Genomic DNA, 26,215 nt, shown 5'->3' with positions numbered 1-26,215 from the left:
TTTATCGTTAACTGCGACGTTCTCGACATTTCGGACTCCGATCGTTGATAACTCTCGCGTTTCCTTGAAATATCCTCCCAGAATTTTCTCTTCTCTGAATAGGTTTGTCTCTCGACACTGGGCGACAAGTCTTGCTCTTGTCCGACTACTTTACTGGGATAACTAGCATCTACAGATTCTAAGGAACAAGCCGCTTTTTGCGCAAGGAATTCGTGGATAGTAACAGCATCTAGAACAACCAAGAATTATGCTCACATTACTTTTTATTAGGTAAATACATATGCACGAAATACATTGCGTATATTTACAGTTTCGCATATAACTCTTAAAGGATTACACGATCAAACTTTCACAAACATAACGAGTAAACACGATTTTTATACTTTATAGCATCCTTTTTAGAACGTTATTAGACACAACACTATCGTAAACTCTGTTTACTGTACACATAACAATTTCTTCTTGAAAAGAAATACAATTTCAAAAATAAGTTTCGTCACCGAGGTATCGTTAATTTCATTAAACTCGTAACATGCACATAACAGTACATAAACATTGATATGCATATAACTCTAAATCCCTTTATAAACTATAATTGCTTTTTTCTATCAATATCCTTGGATATTGGTATCCTTCGAGACTTAAAATTAATATCCCATACGGTTGTCTATGATAATGTCGAGGACGGCAGTTTTGTCTGCAATTATAAGTACAGAAGATTGCGTTAATACTAAGCGATAACAATCAAGCAGAAATATTTTCTATCGATAGATTCTCGTAACGCGCGTGTAAGCGTAATTCGTATTTTTATATCATCACGATGACTTTTTTCGTTAATGTTCGTTTTCCAAACGAAGCTCGCGTGAATCGAGCCAAATTTCTAATTATACCTAATTACGTTACGCTAATAAGTTAAACTTTAAATAAAAATAATAGTAACTGTACTCAAAGCATGGTGCAAAAGAGAAAGAGAAGGTTTGCATAGTAAGTTAATTTTACGAACACGATAAAGATGAGAATAGTTTGTGGAAAGTAAAAGGCACGAATCATCGCTCGTTAATGCTACGATATTTTCTGACCTGAAATAATACGCACAGATTCATCTTAGTTTCTCATCCGAATTATTACATTTCTATAGGTATAAGATCATAAAAATATGTTCTCTACGAGCATCGAATAAATTTGCGAAAATGATATATATGGTGGTGGTTGGTAACTGGTGGTGCAAGCGAAAAGGGGGTGATTCTACGCGAAAAAACAAGTCGAAAATATAGAATAACAATTTTTCGTCCGAGGCTTTGTTTTCGAGAAAATCGACTTTGAATTTTCGCTCGGTACGCGTGCTGTACGTTACAACGGATCTCGCTGTAGATCGTTGTCTCGATGGAAAAATTAAAAAAAAAAAATTAAGCTAGTCATCTTTTCCATTTATTTAGCAAGTTACTAATTTGAAGTCGAAAATATAGAATAAAAATTTTTTTTTTAATTTTTTCCATCGAGACAACGATCTACAGTGAGATCCGTTATAACGAGACGCGATAAAGTGGACGCGTACCGAGCGAAAATTCAAAGTCGATTTTCTCGAAAAGAGAGCCTCGAACGAGAAATTTTTATTCTATATTTTCGACTTATTTTTTCACGTAGAATCGCCCCCTTTCCGCTTGTACCACCAGTTACCAAGTACCCTGTATATAAAATAAATTTTGAAAATCTTATAACAGAAAGTTTTTGTTATTTTTTGACTTGGAAATCTAGTCGTCGAATATGTGTTTACCGTATAAGTAATGATCAAATGCGTAATTACAACGACGAAATTGAATCAACGTGTTAATATTTTCAAAAGATAGCGATCGTAGGAAGATATTTACATTGCTGAAGTAAAAACAAATTTCCAAAGCGTGTACGTAAAACATGGTATATCGTTAAAACGTTGGATTATTTTCTAAATTATCTTACGAGACGTGCGATTAAAGTATAAAAATATTTAAAGTCCGAGATTCGTACAAAAATTAAAATATCGAAGAAAGGAAACGTTAAAGTAATTTTTTTTTTTATAGTACAACATTCTTCTTTTCTTTTAAACCAACATATTCAACATTATAATAAAAGACGTATTTTTATAGCTCGAAAGTAAAAATAACGATTAAGAGTAAGCTTACATGATGCAGCTACTTTGTAAATATACGGAATAAGACTTTACTCTATATTCAACTCATCGTAGATCAATTACAATTAATTAAGTTTCGAATATTTTAATAAGTAATATGACATTTCTCGTTTCCGTTTGTTACTTTGTTCTACAGAAATCAACGAAAGACATGATATATGTAATTAAATAATTATAAACGATATCAAAATATATATAAGCGAAAGTTTAACACAATCCTACATATATTCTTTCATTTGTTTTAAATTTTATATTATCCGTATTTTTAATTTAATATGCGTTACGAAATAAGTCCATTTGTCGGACAAAATGTAATAATATTTGATTCTACTCCGAACAAAGGTATATAATCGATATGATTATTCCAACGATTTTTTGGAGAGTCCTACCTCACGGTCAGTGATAAGTAATCCATTGTAATTCGTAGAATATTCTGAATTCCTCGATAAACATTATGTTTAACATGATGTCGAGTCGTATGATATTTACTGTATATGTTTCGTAATTGTATAACATATATAGCAATATTATAACGAGCAAAGAGTGGATAACACAAGGGACAATATGCAGTGCGTTCTTGCAATACATTCGATACATAATTGATCAAACTAGATTTAATATATATGAGATTTTCATCAGAGTCTAAATAGCACAATATTTCTCGCTAGAAAGCGTATTTTCTATATTCGTGTCCTTACCATCGACGCATTTCGAATTAATTTATTCATTCGGATCGACTTCTTCGATGTCCGTATGACAATCGCTGATCGCGTCGTCACCAATATCTTTCACAGTTAACGTGTTCTCCATTTTATTGATATTTCTCATAATAACTTGAGACGCTGCCAGAACGTCCAAATCTTCGAGCAATTCTTTATGACTGCAACAGGCTTCTTGCATATCTTCCTCCTCGGATATATCCATATCTTCCTCGTCGGTATTCGACATAACCACGATATCCGGCATGCTACTGCCCAACCCGTTTCGCGGCTCTTCTTCCCGATACATTTTATTTCGCACTTCTACGGAAAACGGTCCGTCACCTTCCTTCGTCGTTATCGTTTCTCCGCTATAGTCGCAAAATATATCGCACCTCGGTTTCACGTAAATCATCGAGTGTACTTCGTCTTCGCCTTCGAAATCCTCGAGATCCGTATCACCTTGACACGGAGTTTTGGCAACCTTAAGGTTATTCCGATCCTCCTTTCGCTCGTTTTCTGGCTCGCTGGCATAAATTTCGTCAACGTCCGTAAGGTCTTCGATGAAATTATTCGGCTGAGACGAGCCTTTATCATCGGGTGACAAAAGCTTGGAGCCTTCGGCCTCCACGTCGTCCGACGTTACAGAAATAATCGGTCCTTGTTGTTCATCCGCCGTATAACTCAATGATCTGATTTGAGAATTAATGGACGTTAACTCTCCTTCGGAATCGGTGTCGGAGAAATGTAACGACGTATTGTTAATCATAGCGTTCAGTTTTCTACGCGTCGATCTCAATTTACGCTTTACTTTCGCGCCTGTAACACTTTCCTTCGATTTCGAAGGACTCGAGTTTCCATCGACCATCCGCGAACATTCTACGATCTTTTCTGCATTTTTCCCCGTCTCTGAGCGATCAATGACTCGATTAGGATCTAAAGAATCTGTACCGGCTACGATCTTATCGATGGATAATCCCTTCTGGTTCGCAGATTCAAACGTGCAATTTTCCTCCTGTTTGTCGCCTGATTCTTCCATGACGAGAAGCGACTCTCGGCAATAAGTTTCTTTCTTCGTCTTTTTTAGATTTAGCGCGCAGATCTTAAGTGCAAATTACTAAAGAACTTAAAAAAACCTGAAACTGAAAATTGCGAAAGAAAGAGGAAATTAATGCTCAAAACGAACAAAAATACGAGAATAATATAAGACTGGCGTGTGTTATGGATAAATAAAGTAAAATCAAAGAGTGTAACAGATATTTAAGTACACTGGATTTAAGTAAGATAAACTCACATGTGTCAAATTGCGGTAGGGTGATACTCAAAAGAAGATAAGTTTTAAAGATACTGCTTCCAGTAGTGGTTCGAATCAAACTAAACAAGGTTCGTCATAGCTACGTCGAACGTTTGTTGATACTGTTACGCATAATTAAATTAAAGAAGCCTCACTCAACGGTCGAGCCATAAGCAGATTAACTTTTCCTCTTAAATAAAAATAGAATTACAGTGGAATTTTGCTACCGTATGGAGCGTGATTGTTTTGAAAATAACTTGTCTTTTTCGATGTAATAGCGAATTCACCTAACTTAGCATAAAAATCGATCGTCGTTTATTTTATCGCAGTCGTATGTGTTTGTGATCGTTAAAACAATTTGCATGTTAAAAGTACATAGTTCCTTGTCGTATTTCAATATACATATATATACATATACATACATACATGATATATACAGGGTAGTTGGTAACTGGTGGTACAAGCGGTAAGGGGGTGATTCTACGCGAAAAAAGAAGTCGAAAATGTAGAATAACAATTTTTCGTTCGAGGCTTTGTTTTCGAGAAAATCGACTTTGAATTTTCGCTCGGTACGCGTGCGTTATAACGGATTTTTTCACTGTAGATCGTTGTTTCGATGGAAAAATAAAAAAAAAGGATTAAGCTAGTCATCTTCCATTTATTTAGCAAGTTACTAACTTGAAGTCGAAAATGTACAGTGAGATCCGTTATAACGAGACGCGATAAAGTGCACGCGTACCGAGCGAAAATTCAAAGTCGATTTTCTCGAAAACAAAGCCTCGAACGAAAAATTTGTATTCCATATTTTCGACTTCTTTTTTCGCGTAGAATCACCCCCTTTCCGCTTGTACCACCAGTTACCAACCACCCTGTATATATACATATATAGATTTCCTTTCTTTGCACCTTGCATTTGAATATTCGACGACACCACTCGGTGTCTTGGAAACCACGTCTCACTGTGATTTATAATTTTTATATACCGTTATAACAAAGTAGAGGATATTATATTTCAAATTTTCTAATTTGTCTAATATAAAGCGAATAGGTAGAAATGAATATCATACCTGTTCGTTCTTTTTGTAAGGTGTCGGTAATAAATTTCTGTTCGGAAGGCGAAGTATCTTTAGGTTCGTCGCCTTTTTCTTTTTGTTCCATCTTGTATTTCGATTCGTAAGAATCCAATTTTTGATCGATAATATTTGAATCTTCGTAATCTATAACGAAAGAATGAACGACCTGATTAAATATACGTACCGTATGTAACACACGTACGAGTATTATCGAGGTCCAGCGCAAGAGGAAGCTACACGTCGCAGCAATAACGTCGTTTTTATGGAAAATTTTGTGTTTCGATAAAAATTGCATAATTAAGACTACTATGTTTTTACTTAAACTTGTTAATACGAAGGTAGTGTATCTGAGGAAATGTTTTATTCTTCATTCTATTTCCTATACGCTTAGATCTGAAAATTTGATTAAAGAGAAGGAGAACTACATGGAAGTTACTTTACATTTAGAAACATTCACGGTAAAAGCAGGAATTTTCTTACGTAGTTATCGATTAAGGAATAATAACTAAACACCAAGAGATTTCGGAATTAGTAAAAATCTCGTTTTTCAACCTTTTGTGGGATAAATCCCTTTTGCACTGGATCTCTTGCCCGACATTAAAACGTTCAACAAATTTTACCTTTCAATTTCTTCTGTACTTCCACTTTAGTCGTTATTTCTGGAAGAACGATATTCAATACACAAATTGGTTGTTGAGGTGGCTCTCCTTTCGCAACTTTTGGCTCTCGCATAAACAGCATCCTGGCGACAGGATCTAACAACGGATCTTTCACTTTTACGTGAAAAGATAAACGATTCTGACGAAACGCTTTGAACGTAAATTTCAATTGTACACCCGATTTCGTCACAGGTACTAAATTCCCACTGAATTCGATATAAAGATCTTTCCCATCGAGCGCCTACAAAACAAATATACTAGTTAATACGTTTCTATCAAAATTACGTATATTCTTATGCTACTTTACAGCAAGCTCTTTTGTATGTGTACATCAAATTTTTGTTATTTTATCTTTAATAAGCTCTGTCGGTTTATAGGAAGATATCATCTTCGCAAAGAACAAAGGACACGCAAACGCGTCACATTGATTTACTGGAAAACGAGATTAGAAATAAAAAATCTGATTCTGCATCGTCAGCTTGTTCTTTCTCGTAAAATTATCGCTTTTTGAGTCGTGTCGCTTATTCAATAACATCATATTGGTAAATTCAGGTTGCTGCTCCTTTACTGTCTTTTTTTTCGTTTCTTCTTCTCCTTCTTGGTTGATGATCTCGATAATTAGTAATTAGTAATCAAACAATATCGTATTTGATATCATTTCCTTCGGTCGAATTTATATCGAATACACATTTTATTCGTCACTAGTCGTCATTAGGAGGCTCGAACGCCACTCGTTATTACTGGAATTAATTTATACAAAGAAATTGTCAACTAACATACATGCATATGTATATGCAACTTTAGCCGGGCAAAAACATGATTATTTATCCAGCAGCATTGCAGAAACAAATTATTTTCACCCATGAGAATGTTGGTATTTTTCAGAAGAAATAATATTTAAAAAATAGAAGTAATTAAACATTGTAAACATAAATCTTAAATCTAAATCGCAAATGATATGTCTCCTTTCCTTCGAGATTGTTGAACCGTACCAAAATTATTTCTAGCATAAGAATCGTGTTGCTGGTCACGAACAAGTCAGAAAATATTGGTCGTTTTTACAATATAAATCTCTACGAAATATCCTCTACCAACTATTCCTCGACTGTTCGTTACTGCTAAAATAAAACTTATTCTATCTCAAAGAGGACGTCTTATGACAAGACAGAGAGAAGCCAAAGAAGAATTCATTTTCACTGCTACGAAATTTCGCTTGTTTCATCTTGAATACGTCATCCTACCACGCTATCGGATTGAAAAGTGGTCCGTTTTTTTCGGAAGATTGAACCTGTACATATGCTTGTTAATAAACGTTCGTAATTGAAAAATGCTACGATACCAGTCGTATTTATTTTTAGATGTTTTCCATGATCTTTGGATTGGAAGAATTTTGTTTAACCGTAATGCAGAATTTGTATGCTTTTTTTAAGAATATAACTACGCACGAGTTATGTCAGTTAATTTTCCCTAAATTTCACCAACAAGTAGAAAATAAGCACATTGCGTTAATCAAATATTTCTTTAATTATTTTATTATCAAACGAGCAACTCGTTGGATATTGATCACTCTCAGTTGCTTATCGTATAATTTAAAAAAAAATGCTTCACGTTACTTGTAAAATGTTCAAATACACGTAATACATTTTTTACAAGTACATTTTTACATGTAGAATAGCGCCTATTTTTAATCTTACAAAGGAATATCCCCTGATCAATGAAACTTATGTATGACGTAGTTTTCGACAAAATATCTCACACGTAAAAAAATACGTGCTGGCATTCACGTTGAAGGATTCAAAACAACCCCCAAAGTTGGGGCTTGGTAATACGTTTCACAGAATATTTGGAAAACTATCAGATTTCGAAAAGTGATTCACACGTAAAAATTGCACATCGTACGTCGCACATAACGACAAATCGCGATGAATATGCAACAGATTATGACGATTCGTATCGAAATGTTCCAAGATTAAAGTATAAAACAATATATTACGCGTTACGTTACCACGTTAATCCTGCAAAGGTTCCTCGGTGTTACAAAATCAAACAGAAAATATTCGATATCCATAGCAGAATTATGGAACATGAAATAAATGAAATCTGTTGTGCGTAAAAGTAAAGAATGCGTATTAAAGCACACGCCATTACCAAAAATGAATAAATCTTTGAGATCTTCGAAAGAGACGATACTCGTTAATAATAAACCGAATAAAATAAAACTACATACAATCGACCCTCCTGTAACGCGATTAATTCGTTCCGTGTTGCATCGGAGCTGTATTATAAAAATATCGTGTTACAGAAGGGCTGTCCAAGTATTAAATATGCAATTAAATTTTGTATTTAAATTTTGTAATTTTTGTTGTATTAAATATTGGGAATTCATAGCAGAATTATGGAAGATGAAATAAATGGAATCTGTTGTACGTAAAAGTAAAGAATGCGTATTAAAGCACACGCCATTACCAAAAATGAATAAATCTTTGAGATCTTCGAAAGAGACGATACTCGTTAATAATAAATCGAATAAAATAAAACTACATACAATCGACCCTCCTGTAACGCGATTAATTCGTTCCGTGTTGCATCGAAACTGTATTATAAAAATATCGTGTTACAGAAGAGCTGTCCAAGTATTAAATATGCAATTAAATTTTGTATTTAAATTTTGTAATTTTTGTTGTATTAAATATTGGGAATTCATAGCAGAATTATGGAAGATGAAATAAATGGAATCTGTTGTGCGTAAAAGTAAAGAATGCGTATTAAAGCACACGCCATTACCAAAAATGAATAAATCTTTGAGATCTTCGAAAGAGACGATGCTCGTTAATAATAAATCGAATAAAATAAAACTAAATACAATCGACCCTCCTGTAACGCGATTAATTCGTTCCGTGTTACATCGAAACTGTATTATAAAAATATCGTGTTACAGAAGGGCTGTCAAAGTCCATTAAATCGTGCCATATGGAAACCGTGGTGTAAGAATATCACGTTATAAGACAATCGAGCGAAATGCATCAAAGAAAAGAAAACGAAAAATGTGAATACACGCGTTCTTCAGTTCTTACGAGTGCGATAAAATAAAATTACGTAATGAACGATATTTACTTCAACATCGCGGCTTTTTACAATTTCGACAAATTCCTCTTGCCTTTCCAAGGTATGCAGTCCCTCCTTTCCATCGGTCATACACAATATTCTTAATGTTGCTTCGAGCACATCCATTCGTTTCGAATATATTACGAAACTGTATGAGAAAGATATTAACATTTTAGAAAAACTGCTAATCCAATCAAAGCGATGTCGGCGTTAATACGTACTTCGTAATATATGGCACAAATAACGACTCTTCGTACAACTCGGTTGCCATTTTCGGAACTGCGCCTATATTTCGGCAATCCATTAGCCAAAATCGAGCGGATACGGTCGTAGTAAAGGATACTGTGTCATTCATAAAAGTTAACGGTGTCGAACCAGTAACATCTTCCCATTGCGATTCGCTCGTCCCACCTAAATGTAAAATGAAATAGAAGGACATCGCGTTAAAAAGCGTCACTGGTTTCGCGTATATGTAAAATATCGTTGGTCCGGGTTTCCGACTTTAGGGGTCGATGCCATATATCAAATTTTGTCGTATTATCGATTATCATCGATCGCACCACGGAACATGAAATTTGCCGCAATATATGAAAGTACGTACGCGTAGAGAGTACCGACAGGATTTATTATAAAAAATTTGTTAAACCTCGTTGCCAAGGAGATAGGGTAACTTGACGATGGTTCGCGAAAATCAAAGTAGCGATTTCTCGTTAGAGGATGAATCTGGAGAAAAGAGTTGGAAATATCGGAAATATCGACAGTAATGTTCTAAGTCGTATTACTGAAAATAACGCGAGACAAATGAATAGCAATTCGAACGAATGTGCAATAAATAGTTCTACCCTAAAGAGATAGATACTTAATGAGTTTCAATTACGATTACTTTACCTGCAATACTGCACAACAGGCGTAGCGTTGGTGTCTCACCACCGTATTGATTGATCATTCCTTTATTTGCAGCTTGAGGTACAGGTATTGTAAGAGTAATTGGTTTGTGAAACTTTCGTCTTCTCGGTTCGATTGTTATCACGGGTGAAACGGCTACGCAATTTCCTAGTAGCTTTGCTGTAAGCTCTGCCGGAATCACGTGGGCCTATGAAAAGTAACCATCCACATTTTTCCCGATTATCGTCGGTTTACGCGATACGGTTCGTAGAAATGTTCCGAGGTACGATGCATTACGATCGAACTTACTTGTAAGCCGACTTTGATCTTCTTCGTTAACGCTCCTGGTGGGAAAACAGCTTGAACGTCGTTGGCCACGCTTGAAGTCAAAATTCCACCTTCGGCGCCGATTACGTGAACTTCCTGTTTAATTCTCGTGATAATGGCAAAGTATTGGGGAAAATCTGTCGTTATTATTCGAGTGATTCTGCCAGAATGAGCAGCGCTCATTTGTGGATCTGCAAAATGACAAGCTCGTAAAATCTTGTTACGTTTCCATCTCGATACGAAATACGTAAGCTATATTTCCGGAAATACCATATGGAGTATTTAACAAAGTAGTATCATTGTCAACAGAATTATCATGCTCTTTCCAGGTTTCTCCGTTTTCACTTCTGAGGATAATGATTTCCCTCTCTTTGCCTCGAATAGACGCGAAATGGGGTATATCGATTAGAACAGGCCTGAAACGAGATACGTCCAGTTCTTGATAACAAAAAGGACATATCGTCGTGTAAAACGATTCGCAGAATGGTATTTACCCTAGAAACGTTGCACCGACCGGCCCCATCTCCATAATACGAGTTGCTAAAGCCTCTCCTTCCATTAAAGGTGGAGGATTCGCAATTTTAGTAGGTTTTATCAATCTACACGTAACACGAATTGGCATTGTCGCTCTGCGTGGCGGTACGATAATACGTACACCGCTGTGTCTACACCCTTTCATAGCACCTCCACGTGCATCCACCAAGAAACTTACTAAAAATCTAAAAATTGAAATCTCCATTGTAAATATCATGTAGCACCAGCTTACCGTAAAAAGATAATTACTTGTATAAAAGTGCGCATATTTTTCGATTCGCTTGAAACTGTGAAATCTGCGATCAGATAGCATAGATAAGGAAGCTCAAATTGAGAGTTTAATTAAAAATTAATATGTCGATCGACGCTAATCGATGAAATCTCTTGGTAAAATGATATAAGGCCACGTTTGATAAATCGATTACACCTTATGACGAACAGTCCAGTAGAAAAGGAAAAGATTGTGAAACAAAAATAGCGATTAATCCAAAAACTATCGACTTGAACGACGCATTGGAAAATATATGTGTATCTTATTTTTACTTTCATAAAGAAAGATCACAGTAATTGATTAAAATTATAATCTGACTTTTTCTGATAAACGTACAGAATATGACATTAACGAGAAAAATACTTTTGTGTATATTAATAAATATACAAGTAAATCGAATAAACTTACTGTTAAATGTTTCTCTTTTCGCGATTTTTTAAACATTTTACATATTATTTTTGGCGAATACTGTATTGTGAAACGAATACTCACACGAGGTGCGTTTTTCGTTTATCGAAATTTACGTTTGAAATAGGCATCTTTACGAAGCATGCATTTATCGAATCAGTAAACAGACGAGCGAAATGAAAAGTGAAGTTAGCACGCATTGCTGTGATTTTTCTTTAGAATAAAAGGTTATATGTATAATAACGGTAACGTGACTTTACATTGTACAATGTACATTGTGAAATCAGACATACGAACTTTAGCGATAAATGTTACTTACGATCTGAAATGAAGTCGGCTAAAATGAAAATATTTGATTTTCATTAATAGGAATTCTGGTACAAAATGTTACGCTACAAATGCTCGATACGTCATTGAATGATGTTATATTTCCAAGTAATTTACTTTAGCGACTATTGTATAAAATCGTGTTTACATACCCCAAATTAAATCCATCAGTATCAAAGTTTTCTGCTAGACAATAATTATTGCTTTGAGTGAAATCCTGTTTTTCTTCTTTTGTGACTAGTCGAAAACAACGCAGCAGATTACGTAAAACGATCGTGACGTTTAAAAACAAGCAATAAGTGTTTTACCTTGTCTGTGTATTGGATCGTCTCGTGTAACATCAATAGGCAGAGAATCGTCTCTCAAACTTTTCATCAAATCTGCTGTAAGATATCGATACGGCTGTTCGCTGATCAACGCATCCGAACCTGTAAACAAATATCTCGATTGAGTTTTGTTTCATAAAAATATTTCGTTTCTTTCGCATTTTATTACTCTAACATTTACATTTATTCTAACAAAATATAATACCTATGGTTTAGCTTTGTTTAAGTCTGAATGTATATTTTCCTGTCTATAGAACGTAAAATGCAATAATATAACTTGATTTACAACGCATGCGTACAGAATTACTCATTTCACGGGAAACAGACATAATAATACTTGTTAAGTTACATATTAAATTACGTATACGCGTAACAATGTTCTGTTATGAATAAACATCGTACCTCCTTCGTCTTCGGAGTCAGACATAAAGCTGGTCTCTTGCAGACTTTCAGGAGCGATCACTTTGTACTTCTCGTCCCAATTTTTGTTATCAGGTGCCAATGTATCGTAAGACAATCCTTTCAATACCTCCATTACAGATATGTATCCTAATTTTTGAGCTATATTTAATGCGGTTAGTCCATCCTAGAACAATTTTAGCATGTACCATACGTGTTTCTACATTATTACAAATTAATAACGTTCCACAATTACAAAGCATATACGTGTATATACAGTTGGAGGAAAATGTATCGAAATATTATTACTCACGTTGGTTCGTGCTTTATGCGAAGCATTTCCCTCCAATAAAGCGCTAACAATATGTGCATGACCTTGTTGAGCAGCCTGATGCAATGCGGTGTAATTTTGATTAGATTTTACGTCGATGGTCGCGCTATGTTTTAAGAGAAATCGAATCATAGAAAGGTTTCCAAAATGTGCCGCGACGTGTATCGGCCGATAGCCAGTTTCCGTTTCACTCTCTACATTCGCACCATTTTTCACCAGGATAGAAGCCACTTTAATAAAGTCTTCTTGAGCGCATAGATGCAACGCAGTGAGACCATTCTAAACAAAACGATCGTTATCCTTTAACGATGACAATTACGCGATTATAAACACGTTTGACGATTATGCGATAAAACAACGCTCGTCGTTGAAAAATAAAAAAGACCGAAAAGAATAATATCTACGTATGAGGTAATTTGACTGTAATTTTAATAACATAATTCCAAGTTGAATTCTTTAACTTACAGAGTACCGATAGTAATACCGTTGTTTGTAAAAAGAAATTCGAAACAACATTTGATCGTATACAATGTATATCAAAGGATATACCTAAAAGTATGAAATTTTCCAACTGGTCGCATTTTTATGCTATAAAGACAAAAATCTAATTGTTCAAAATAATTACAGATAATCGACTATCAAGTCTAGAGATATAACGATATACAAATGTAAATTGATTCGCTCCTCTTCTTTATTTGATTACCAGACAATGCTCCTACCTTTGACTTGTGATTTGGATCAGCTCCATGTTCAATCAACAAATTCGTCATATCATAGTGACCTTTTTGTGCACTTAAATGTAGAGGCGTGAATCCTGCTTTTGATTCGGCGTTCGCATTCGCCCCATTTTCTAAGAGTGTCGAAGCAATATCCATCTAAAGAATTTTGAATCTATTAATTATATATCGCTTGAAATCTTTTTCTAGAATTGCTTATATCATACAAATAACTTCTTAATAGAATTGTAATCGAATTTTAGAAATATCAAAATCAATATTAAATCGACGACAGACTGCAATGTGAAAGAACTGCCAGAAAAAAAAAGAAAAGAAAAAGATTGTATTAGAATTCGTTTTCGTCGTCAAAAGCTACGTATCCGGGTTAAGTGGTCGATTCATTACAACCACGTACTATATTGTAAGTATTACCTGATTTTTACGAGCAGCGATATGTAGAGGAGTATGTCCATTTTGTGAAGCTAAATGAGGGGATGCGCCCTTTTCCAATAAAAGATTTGCTACATTTGGATGGTCATAATGGCATGCCAAATGTAGAGGAGAAATATCATTCTGAAACGTATTTTAACGCCTTAGTAAAGATTTTACAAATTACGTATAACTAAATAATGAAACGATTATTTACATAAGATAAGGACACGTAAATTGTTATACACTATGATATTACGATACTAAATTGTATAACACACAGATAGACAGAAATCTGAACATAAAAGGGTAATTAAATATTCATTTGTAAGAGTATTGGTAAAGAATTTTAATATCTAGGTTGACAAGAAATAAAATCGAATTATTAAGAGACACATAATTTTCAGTTTGTACTCGTGTTACATGTAATCGTAACTTTCATTAAATAAAACATATATATAAAAAAATGTAGATAACATACATATTGAATAAAAATATAATAATTGATACGTACCTTTCCTTGCGCGTCCAATTTGCTATCCCTTTGCAAAAGTATCTTAGCAACGCTCATGTTGCCATATTTAGCCGCGATATGTAAAGGAGTAAAGCCGTTTTTAGTTGTAGCCTTAAGAGAAGCATTGTTTTCCACAAGAATAGTTGCAACCTGTATACATATAAATACATTAAATAAAACATCGAACGAAATTATAATTAATCTTTTAAGCTGGAAGCTACAAATAATAATTTAGATGCTAAATTGTTATATTACATTTAATCAATTAAATATAATATAATAACTTTGATTAAACGTATATAGTGTCAGATATAATATTTATAGATATCTGATCGATGACCTCATATTACTAACACTTTGTTCTTATGCGTCTTATTCTGATTTGACGTATCGTGAGATAAACGACGCAGCATTTGGTTGTATACATACATATACATATAAGCAAGAAATTAATTTTTAAATATACCTACTTTATACCTTTATGCATAGATAAGAAATTAATTTTTCTCCAATATATTCAACACAAACACTTTTGCATCGTGACATTGAATTTCTCAAACAATCCTGCTTTTACAAAAATCACTTTGCACGTTTAACGTCTTTAAAAAATATCGTGAAAGTCGTATTAAAAATTATTGCCTATATCGACAAACTGAAATATTCACTCAAGTGTTACCTTTACACGTAATAATTATTTCAAGAAATGGAATATTGCTTATTGTCTCCTCTGAATGGACTATTTTTCAAAATATCATCATAGTTTCGTAATGTTCTTCCATGAGTAATAATCACTCTTCCTGAATAAGTATAATCAAAGTACAAAATATACAGGGTGGTTGGTAACTGGTGGTGCAAGCGGAAAGGGGGTGATTCTACGCGAAAAAAGAAGTCGAAAATATAGAATAACAATTTTTCGTTCGAGGCTTTGTTTTCGAGAAAATCAACTTTGAATTTTCGCTCGGTACGCGTGCTGTACGTTATAACGGATCTCACTGTAGATCGTTGTCTCGATGAAAAAATTAAAAAAGAAAAAAAAATTAAGCTAGTAATCTTTTCCATTTATTTAGCAAGTTACTAACTTGAAGAAAATATAGAATAAAATTTTTTTTTTAATTTCTTCCATCGAGACAACGATCTACAGTGAGATCCGTTATAACGAGACGCGATAAAGTGCGCGCGTACCGAGCGAAAATTCAAAGTCGATTTTCTCGAAAACAAAGCGTTAAACGAAAAATTTTTATTCTATATTTTCGACTTCTTTTTTCGCGTAGAATCACCCCCTTTCCGCTTGTACCACCAGTTACCAACCACCCTGTATATTGGGTGTCACAGTTCTAATATTAAGTATTACATTATTATTTTCTATGAAACTATGATTGACAGGGAGCTAATCGATTCAATTTTCTTTCCATCTTTTTTTGCATAACTAAAAAGATAGAAAATATTTCAAGAAGAATATAAGGGTATCTTTGGACGATCAATAACGTTGTCAATATTTCAAGATTCCCAATATCGTTGCGGTTTGTCGGTAAATGATATTGACAATATGTTTCGTCAATATTTATTGACAAACCATATCTTCCTCGTACGTTTTATACTTATTGGCAATATGTATTTATCGTCCGAACATCCCTTTATACGTAAACAATAGTGTTAAGAACCAAAATATAAAATATTAACAATATATATCGAACATCTGAGAATTCCCTCGAGGGATAACACTTTAAATAGGATTGTTATTAAATAGGATTTTAGTTAGGCCTTAATATGTGACACTTTCTATCGATACGGTAGGCACGCGTTTCTTCCAGAGGAATTCTTCGAGTCTCTGCACAGTATATGACCAGTCTGTGTCTGAACAAGTGTAACATAAACTCAAAAGTATCGCTTCGGGTATTTTCTTATTTTTCATACGATAAGTTGCAGAAAATTAAGCAATTAAGATGTCTTTTCACACAGATGGTTTTTTCACATAAAGAAGCTAATGTTTGTTCATTGGGAATGCCGAAATAAATCGATTTATCCATCAAAAAACGTATGTTACCTAAATACATACCAATCTTCGTATGATTCGCTTACGAAAATGCTCATCATATCGAACAAATAGCCCGAAACTACTCCACTTTCGTTTAAAACACTTTTCCATATAATTAATAGTTTCGAAGATATTTCAGCTTCCAGTCTTAAATGATTCATCCTGTATATTAGATCGTACCATGTAAGTAATGCAAGTCTTTTTTAGAAATAACTGTTGACGAGTGAAAGTGATACATTGTACATATTCCGCCGTTCTCTACAATTTTTTTGCCATTTTTCTATCGAATTATTCCTACTCCTCTTCTATGAAAATTCCAATCGCAACCTGTCCCATTGTTTCAAACTTAGCTCTTGGAAAAATCACATTATTGGATGACCTGACAATGATTTTTTATTACTACGTTCACTGATCAGGTTGTTAAAGTTACTTTGTAACAGGAAGAGGGTTTCTCAACTTCTTACCTCGCAAAAATCAGTTTACAGGTGAATCTAAATGGCAACATAAATACGAATGCAGAATGAAAATAATAAGATGAAACTATGAATTTTCAAGATATTAACAATGACGTACGCAACATAACGTTGAAAGAAGGCAACGTAAAAAATAAATTAATATGGTGAAAAATTTTATTAAAATTCATTACAGATAAATAACTTAACATAAAATATAACAAGTGTAAACAAAACTTAATTAACAGAATATGAAATGAAATGTAAATGATAAAGAGAAAAATCTGCATATAACAACGGAAAATAAGAAATTTTTTTTATTACAGAACCTATATAAAGTATTCACGATATCTTGTCCAAAATAAATATAATCTACTTTGTGTACTGATGTGATCCGCTATCTTTGAAATTTCTTTGTACATTACCTCCTCCTGGCCTTCCTTTGCCGCGATATGCAACGCTGTGTACATATCTTTTGTGGTAGTATCAACTGCTGCACCATGTTGCAGAAGTAACATAACAATATCGATATTTCTTAATCGCGACGCAATATGAAGAGGTGTTTGTTGTTCCTAAAAAATCGGAACATACACTAAATATACCATATTGTTAATATTATATATATATATAAGTATATACACATGTACAATCATTATAGCTTATAATCAGTACTAATAACTTTTATAATAAATTAACGGCGTAATGCGTATGTATTATAAAGGATAATAACGATAATGATATAAACATAGAAAACATAATGAGACTGGTTAATGGAATGTGCGAGACATTTAATAACAACGAATGCGCATGTGACCATTTATATGTATCGTTTTGTTACAAAGTGCAATTTTTGCCAAAATATCAAGGAAACCTGATCACGTCCGGAAATATGGTTTTCAAGCAAGATTCTTTGTTTACTTACCCTCGCACGAGCATCAACTTTGGCTCCATTTCGTAATAAAATTCGAATAATGTCTGTCTGATTAGCTCTAGCTGCCAGATGTAGAGGTGTTTCACCCCTAACAGTTGGCACATCAGGATTGGCTTCGTGTTGCAGTAGAAATATCACGATATTCATACATCCCATAAAACTGGCCACATGTAATGGAGTCAGTCCAGACTGTAAAATATATGTATTTTCTATTAACATTTTGCTACTATGACTCCATGACTTTCGTACCGATACTTTCTTCTTCGGAGTATATTTATCAACATACATAGAATACATAGAAATGATCATCTGTATTGATCATGATAGTATTAATAGCCGTTAACCAGTCTTTTCGTAACCAAGGAACTATAAAGCGTTCTATAACAAACAAACCTGATGTATTTCCCTTTCTAACGCGTTTCTTTCTCATTATCTTAATTATAGGCATACATTTATAAATAGCGTAGTATAATAGCGGAGTAACTGACGAGCATTTTTTACTTAGTTCTTGAGTCAAACGCTAAAAAAATGAGAAATTTTAAATATCCTCTTAACGATTTGGCCAATTTCAAAACACATCTATTTCTTACGAATCGCGCTAATCTAATTAAAATAAATTTTTCTTATAAACGTACGACTCTTAGGTGGAGAAACATGACGATAAAGTAGTTAAAAGGGACAGTTATCGATCCTCGGGTAAAGGTAATCGAAAAAGGTAAAATAATCTGATAGAAACGATGCAACGTTTTTCATTTCCAAGATTCGAGTGCAAACCGGACAAATGTAAGTACTTTGTCTTTATATAGTAAAATATATCATTTCGACCATCTTTTACCAAATTATATTCTAAAGTCTAAGTCGTTTAAACGAATAACTCAGAATGAAAATTAACGATGAACGGGTGAATAACTTAAAAAAAGAGAGAAAATAAACTTGAACGAAAGAAATTATTTTTTGCAAGTGAATATGATTTACAAGCAATAATTAACGTGTAATTATGGGGAAAATCGTTATACGGTAATTACCTCGGTAGTAGATTCGATCGATGCTCCGTGTTTTAATAAGAGTTCGACAACTTTTATTCGATTTTTCTTGCAAGCGATATGCAATGGTGTGAAGCCATTTAAAGCGCGTGCATTTGGATCAGCTTTGCGATCCAAAAGTAGTTTTGCGACTCTAACGTGGCCGCAGTGCGCGGCAACATGAAGAGACGTTAAATAATCGATCGTAACTTCGTCCACTGGCGCTCGGTGATACAATAGTACTCTTGCTGCATCCACATGATCACCTTGCGATGCCATATGTAACGGTGCAAGTCCATTCTGTGAAACGTATGCGAAATGAATTGACATGTTCGTCGATAAAGTCGAAATGTCGATCAATTTACATGTACGTATATCTTTCAAACATATAGGCCGATAAAATCGTTGATACAACGAGCGGTTAACGTCGTTTACGTACTTTCGTTCGTGCACTAATTGGTGCAGAATGTTCAAGAAGTGTGGTAATCACTTGTTCATGACCAGATCTTGCTGCACAATGAAGCGGTGTTAAACCATCCCTAGTTTTAGCATCGATTTGCGCAGAATTTTCTAATAATACTTTAACCATGTTGTTTTTACCCCACTTCGCCGCTACATGTAAAGGGCTTATATTATGCTGATAAAAGAAATGAAAAATATCAGTACAGGCTTGTAACTACTCTTGTCGATGTCGATGTATTCGCACCTTTGCCAAATAATTAACATCAGCTCCGCGCTTTATTAATAAACGTGCTATCTCTTCGTTTCCGTAATGGGCGGCGATATGCAAAGGTGTAAAACCACTTTTTGATGTAACATCGGGTTTGTGATCATTCTGAAAAACGAACGAAAAAATTAATCATCTTTAATACGTCAACGTTCAAAGACGATATAAAACAATCGCGATAGTTTGAATAAGAAATATAACAATTCCAATAACGATCAGCTAGTAGTATCGTTGTTCACCTGTAACAACAGATCCGCAGCTTTGCAATCATCTTTCTTAGCCGCGATATGAAGTGCCGGTAGTCTAACTTTTCCTTTAGAATCATTTTCTAAAAGAACGCTGACGACTTTATCGTGTCCTTGTTGCATCGCTACTGCGAGAGGTGTAAATCCATCCTGAAAAATTATTTTTATCTTTCACCGTTCCAATTACGAGATACATAAAACATTTCATGAATATAGATAGAGTCGTTTGAACCGAGAAACAAGTAAGCGCAAATACATCTCAATCGCGGAATACAATTTTTAAATATTGGCATGCAAAGTTTCAGATAATATTCACCTCCGTAGCAAGACTCTGATTGGCTCCATTGCCGAGCAATAATTTAACCACTTGATCGTGATTTTCTTGAGCGGCCATGTATAAAGGTGTAAAACCATTTTGAGATTGAATATTAACTGCAGCACCATACTGAATAAGAATATTTACTATTTCCACTTGGCCGGCTAAAAACATGTTACAAATTTTATTCAGTAATATATATATATATATATATATATATATATATATATATATATATATATATAATTATGGTGAATTAGTAATAAACAATTATATTTACCCAGTGAAGCTATGTGCAACGCAGTGTTCCCCTTTTTTGTAGCTGCGTCCACTTTAGCGCCTCTTTTTAATAATTCTGTTACTATTTCAACATGGCCATCTTTCGATGCTAAATGTAAAGCATTTAAACCGTTCTGAAATGCGACACGTAACATCAAGTTTTTCCATTTAATATAGAACCGATATGTGATACCATCTAATGAATCCGTACGTAACATGGGCTAATTAGAACGATTTATAGATTAGCTCGATACTTACCGAATTAGCTGTATTAATATCTAGATCAGTGTCGAGGAATTCGATCACTTTTTCAAGGTTTCCGGACCGAGCAGCACGAAGAAATGCTGTCGTGTCGTCAGCCTAAATCAGAGAAACACACACACACGCACATATATTAATATTTATTTTATTCGATTAATCTGTAAATTCTATAATCGCGATTACGACTACCAATCGTAATGTAATGTTCCACGATTATTTCCCTTTCACTTACTTCACGATTGGTATTAATCGTCCTAAATATATCAAATTTACGTAAAAGGATCCTTGAAGAAAAATTCATTCAACAGCAACAATTCTATGATAGAAAGTGTTCAATAGTAAGTTGGAATAGTCATGGATAATTTCCACCTGGATAATTAGTCTTTTTACACGTTTCATGATTAATGACTTTTTGACACAAAGTAATCATTAGAAACATATTTCGAAGTTCTAAAATGTAAATATGTTTATTAAATATTATACGACTTTATAACCGAACGTAGCAGCGGTATTGCAAAATGGAACGTTTCTTAAATATCTTTAGCTTGTGGACCAGTGTGCTCAAATAAAAATTTTGTTCTTGTAATATTTAACAACGGTATATGAAATTTCATAGTAGTTCGTAGTAGTAATTTGTATTTAAACGAGAAGTAAGAAGATGGGAAAAATAAAACTGAATAAATAAAGAAATTGTATTTAAAATACCTAAATAAATAAAAAGAACCTTTTGTAATTAGTATAATTAACTTCGACCAATTTTTTACGCGATCTATGTTATAATTTAAAAAATTACATAGCTTTATAACTGTACACATTTACGTTTATGGGACCAATCACAAAAAGAGCACCAAGATTAAGCAGTTTAATTCGTAATTTAATTTAATTCATAATAATAAGCATAAGATAGAGGAGATAATCAAAGGAAAAAGTTGCTTCGTTTGAGATCAAAGAGTATTAAAATGACCAGTCGTTAGTTAACCTTTGGTCAATGCAGCAAAATTAATACTTATAGTACAAGTACCAATCGTATAATACTATTCGATATTGGGATACTTTGTCCTACTGCGTACATTGCCATTTGCTTAAGAAACAGCTTGGTAAAGCGTTTATCTAAACGAGTTACATAAATTAACGACAAACGATAAACGATATGAATAAATAAATTATGCGGTATAAAAATATACTTCCATGTGAAAAAAAAAAACTCTATCTACAGAAATGATACGGATGTTGTCATATTAAAATCGAAATGATTTCATTACTACGATATAAAATTTACGTACGAATCCCTTATATTAGCGATAAAATTAATTTCAGATTTAACGTTTACAAAATACGATGATAGATACGTTCAGGTGACAAATAATTGAGAAACTTTTAATAGACTGATATTATCATAGAATTTTTATCCGTCCTCTTCATTTTGAAACGTAGAAGTGGTATTACTTTTGATTCAAGTACTCGATCCGAGTAATGCAATTGGTTACATTATACGCTATGATTTGACCATGACCTTTATCCCACCAACAACTTCGACGTATTCCGCTTGATAAATTTTGTCTGCTAGAACGTTTGTAGCAAGTTACGTTGCTTTGATTATTTCTAAATTAATATCTGCAAAGTGGTAACCACAAGGCAACAACCGGCTTATAAAACGTCTACCTTTATCGTATGCACGTATGTATATCTTGCTTACATCATCCCCTCTCACGACTGCCTTTTGCTTTATCTATGGTTATCAGGCAGAATTTTAAAGTTCCGCTCGTTTCGGTACATTTAATGCCGGGGCAAAGAAAATTCACGAAGTAAGGGAAAACGGCGTTCGGAAAGTCGATGTGACTATTTTCTAGCAACGAAGGAAATCGAATAATTTCGATATTATCGGTCAACGTTCACACCCTTCGATCAGTCGGGGGTGGAAAAAATACCGGCGACATTCCGGCGCCTCTCGCTACGCAAAATATATAGAACCATACCTGACTCGTACTATCCGTAACCATCGTGCTTTATAAGAGACTAGGCACTATCCTCCTGATTCTTTCACTCGTCCAGCAACTGCCGAACACGAAGGTTCTTTTTCTAGGCACGCGTTAAATCACCATTCATGCACTCCTGAGGTAACGCGGCGATAGATGAATAGGAATATAGGAGCCGCCCCGTATACGAAACCAAGGCGCAGAATCGAGCGGCAACGATTACGGGAAAAACAGGGGTTGCATCGTTGCCTTTCTCACCCCTTCTTATACCTGTCCTTGTTTTTCTCCCACCAACTCATGCGGTGTATCGGTTCCCGACACTATGCGCACGCGCTTATCAAATCTGATCACACACCTACGCATACGCATACTTTCTCTTCCCTTCTCTCTCTCTCTCTCTCTCTCTCTCTCTCTCCCTCTAGGGGTATGACAGCCTAGGAAAATTAACCAGGTTTCTCAACATGCGAATATCGGCCGAACAAATATTACCACCGATATTACATACATCAATGTATCGTGGGATACAATTTCTTGTTACATCGACGACAAAAATTCAATCGGACATAGCGATATTTTTAACAGCTGGTTCTATATTGTTTTATCTTCGAACAAGTCTACTTACATTTAGGTAAATACCTTATATGCGATATCAAATTGCAAATTGGTCATTCGCGATAATTTGATCAACTTACGTTCTAAGAAAGAAGTAAAAGATAAAGATAGGTTATTTCTTTTTATGCGGTACATGTACTATATATATATATATATATATATATAGGAAAGTGTAGCAATGAAAACACAATACATAATACGTTCGAGAGATTGTACGCATGTGCGATAGTCGAACGAATTCAAAAACGACTATTAACCAACTTTCTCGTTGTTTTACGATATGTAGTAAATGTGGTAAAAGTGAGTTAAGTAAAGTCAACGGAAAGCTTACGATCAATATGACATATTAAATAATCATACAACTTTTAAAAATAATATTCCATCGATATTCTAAAACTTTAAATTGTCTTCAAAAAATCCAGTATTTAACCCATTTAATTCCTCCATTAATATATGCATTTCCTGCACATGCATTTATGCACACGATGAATAGAATAATATATTTTATGACGCATAATTTACTAATATTCATATATTGAGTTTACTAATATTTTTAAACGTCATTCCAAACTGCTTATTATTATTTTAATTGTACGAGCGTTAGCTGACTTGATAATAATCTTACATTTCCAAATTATTATATATAAAATTCTCTACAACCAACAACATGTAATTTACCTATCGTTACGTTTAATTTCGAAACACAATCACCTGCATTTTACATTGTAGAAAAAAAAACATACACAGATTGCAGATATAATGAAAATTGAATTGTGGCGGGTTAAAGAGAATTATAAAATATAGTAAATAAGTAATCGTTTATTAGTATTATTACATTTTATAAAATAATATTATTATATCTTAGAAAACAAAAGAATATGTATCATAAGTAAAAAAAAGAAGCTTTGAAATCACGAATACTGCGACTGTTAGAATATGAGAAATCATGTTTTACTTTGTACATGTTTTACACTGTCTTTGTTGTTGATTAAGTCAGAAAAAAGATGTTGAGAACCTATTTATTTCGACAAAAGGAATACGTTTAATAAAATCGAAATACTTTAACGTCACTTACATGTCTTTAAATATTAATAACGTCTCTGTTTTCAAATTAAAGTTTGTGATATGATTATAAAAAATTGTACTCTTATATATACTTTATGTTGAAAAATGATGTAAAGCTTATAGTATTTAGGTATGTAAATCTAAACTGCTTCGACTTCCTACTTCGTCATAACTAACACATTTCGTTTCGTGAACCAACAATACGATAATTATATGAATTTTCTAAAAATATCTTTCACCTTCTTAAACACTGGATTTTCGCCAATATTACAACGTAAATATGGATGTAATGAGAATAACAAGGCAGTCGATATCTTTTTGATACGGGTATGAGAATCAAAATTCTATCAAGAAATAGTATGCTGCAATTATTATTCATGGGATGTTATTACTGTAATATTTGTTTCGAAAACCCGGAAATATATTTAGCTCGATGTGCACTGAAAAGAGGAAAGAAATTTTTTAAATGCGTCATATACATTGTGGTATAAGCTTTAGCACAAATATGTTGCACATCCTTTGACATATGTTATTTTCACACATTTTTACCTGGAACTTAATGATCGGTGGAAATGCCTCCTCTGTCGTCATTCCCAAATAATAAACTGTGTATTTCGTTTGACAGACTTTACGTATACGTATATTTTCTACACTCTATACTGAAAACGTAGGTCAGAGGGTATTTATAGCATTCCGTTTTATTCTCATGAACGCCTTTGTGGTGCATCTGCTTCAATGATTTGCATATACATATTTTATTTAAACCAATCAAACATACTTAGCACTATTCTGTTTTGCTAATCGTTGCTTTAACGTAATAATATTATTTTCTGGCGTCCAAAATAAAAAATAGCTGAATTAAAAAGCTCCATTTCTTTTTTCGCTGACGTTAAGAAAATTATGCATAATTGACTTATTTTATCAATTGTAATAGTCCTAAGATGCTTGTTTCGTATCGTTATCGCTACTAAATCAGATCGAAGGATAGGCATGCATGCATTCCTTATATCAAAATTATCTCTGATTATTTTTTTAGAATAAGCCTTTAAACAGCTTAATTTACATTCAACAATTAGATGTTATTCTATTACCACCATTAGAAAGAATAAGAAAAAATGTAATATTATTGAAATAGAGATCATAATGATAAGTACATTATTTATATTAATAGCAAATAACAAAATAATTATAAAAAATTAAATATCTTTTTATTTTATACATAGTTATATAAGTATGTATGAAACGTAATAAACGTAAAATTTTTATACAGTAATAATTCATGGATTAGAAGTTATTTATGACAAAGTAGTAAAAAGATATAAGGATTATCAATTTTTAATACATTTCGTTAGAAGAAAATTATACAAAATATTGTTAATCCATTTTTTTGATGTACGATTTTTGTTTTTCTTCATTTATATTTTTGTATTAAAATTTGAATATCCGTGTGTGTATTGTTTTCATCTTTATTCTCAAATTTTCTGTCCTTCCCCTCGTCATGTGAGCGATCTAACATAAAATTAAAATAATTATTTGCCCTGTAACACATGTAAAGTAAATTTCATCTAACACTTTATATCCGTAGTAGATCCAGGACTTTACCCTTATTTTACGTACTGACAACCAATCAAGCGATAACAAATATGCAGAATACCAATATAATTCATCTTTTTTAAATTGACAAACATTTCTTTTCTTTTCATCTTCTTTGTATTGATTTCTTGTTTATTACTTGCTTATTATCTTAGTCATTTTTATTCACTCCATCTCTTTCTTCTTATTATTCAATTAATTTTATCAAATATTAATTGAAAATTTGTATAAGATTGGG

General features: G+C 33.5%; 2 protein-coding genes across 4 annotated transcripts; both read right to left on the bottom strand.

Moving 5' to 3' along the window:
- Positions 1 to 245: 245 nt before the first annotated feature.
- On the bottom strand, positions 246 to 4,299 carry LOC117235670. The gene is made up of 3 exons (XM_033497930.1): positions 4,160 to 4,299; positions 2,866 to 4,007; positions 246 to 697 (listed from the first exon to the last, which is right to left on the bottom strand). The coding sequence occupies exon 2, from the start codon at positions 3,902 to 3,904 to the stop codon at positions 2,888 to 2,890; it is 1,017 nt and encodes a 338-aa protein (XP_033353821.1). The 5' UTR covers positions 3,905 to 4,007; positions 4,160 to 4,299; the 3' UTR covers positions 246 to 697; positions 2,866 to 2,887.
- Positions 4,213 to 25,206, bottom strand: LOC117235660 (ankyrin-3-like). 3 transcript variants are annotated; one of them, XM_033497905.1, is made up of 27 exons: positions 24,934 to 25,206; positions 20,729 to 20,830; positions 20,472 to 20,604; positions 20,192 to 20,355; positions 19,870 to 20,025; positions 19,610 to 19,738; positions 19,343 to 19,540; positions 18,907 to 19,203; positions 17,873 to 18,070; positions 17,376 to 17,522; positions 14,464 to 14,613; positions 13,953 to 14,093; positions 13,524 to 13,679; positions 12,787 to 13,083; positions 12,477 to 12,660; positions 12,057 to 12,176; positions 11,901 to 11,985; positions 11,741 to 11,758; positions 10,703 to 10,927; positions 10,479 to 10,624; positions 10,191 to 10,399; positions 9,885 to 10,089; positions 9,218 to 9,407; positions 9,006 to 9,144; positions 5,853 to 6,132; positions 5,227 to 5,376; positions 4,213 to 4,349 (listed from the first exon to the last, which is right to left on the bottom strand). In XM_033497905.1, the coding sequence occupies exons 1-27, from the start codon at positions 24,973 to 24,975 to the stop codon at positions 4,315 to 4,317; spliced, it is 4,296 nt and encodes a 1,431-aa protein (XP_033353796.1). In that variant the 5' UTR covers positions 24,976 to 25,206; the 3' UTR covers positions 4,213 to 4,314. The 3 variants fall into 3 exon arrangements, with proteins under 3 accessions (XP_033353796.1, XP_033353797.1, XP_033353798.1); XM_033497906.1 differs by lacking the exons at positions 4,213 to 4,349; positions 5,227 to 5,376; positions 5,853 to 6,132; ... (12 more) ...; positions 13,953 to 14,093; positions 14,464 to 14,613 and having other exon boundaries at positions 17,242 to 17,522; positions 24,934 to 25,200; XM_033497907.1 differs by lacking the exons at positions 4,213 to 4,349; positions 5,227 to 5,376; positions 5,853 to 6,132; ... (13 more) ...; positions 14,464 to 14,613; positions 24,934 to 25,206 and adding an exon at positions 22,708 to 22,973 and having other exon boundaries at positions 17,242 to 17,522.
- Positions 25,207 to 26,215: the final 1,009 nt, after the last annotated feature.

The sequence above is a fragment of the Bombus vosnesenskii genome, unplaced genomic scaffold (assembly GCF_011952255.1).
Source record: "Bombus vosnesenskii isolate JDL3184/JDL3185 unplaced genomic scaffold, Bvos_JDL3184-5_v1.1 scf7180000013319, whole genome shotgun sequence".
NCBI lineage: Eukaryota > Metazoa > Arthropoda > Insecta > Hymenoptera > Apidae > Bombus > Bombus vosnesenskii.
Note: the sequence above shows the minus strand (reverse complement) of the source record. Positions and strands in the feature narration are given on the sequence as shown.

What these genes read in the sequence shown, in the direction of transcription:
- LOC117235670 (XM_033497930.1), bottom strand. Translation starts at nt 3,904, where the DNA reads ATGGAAGAATCAGGCGACAAACAGGAGGAAAATTGCACGTTTGAATCT.
- LOC117235660 (XM_033497905.1), bottom strand. Translation starts at nt 24,975, where the DNA reads ATGACGACAGAGGAGGCATTTCCACCGATCATTAAGTTCCAG. An exon ending in AAGTTGATGCTCGTGCGAGG is followed by an intron (nt 17,523 to 17,872) that starts GTAAGTAAACAA and finishes CCGATTTTTTAG; the next exon opens with GAACAACAAACACCTCTTCA. An exon ending in TAAAAAGCCGCGATGTTGAA is followed by an intron (nt 6,133 to 9,005) that starts GTAAATATCGTT and finishes TTTGTTTTGTAG; the next exon opens with GCGCTCGATGGGAAAGATCT.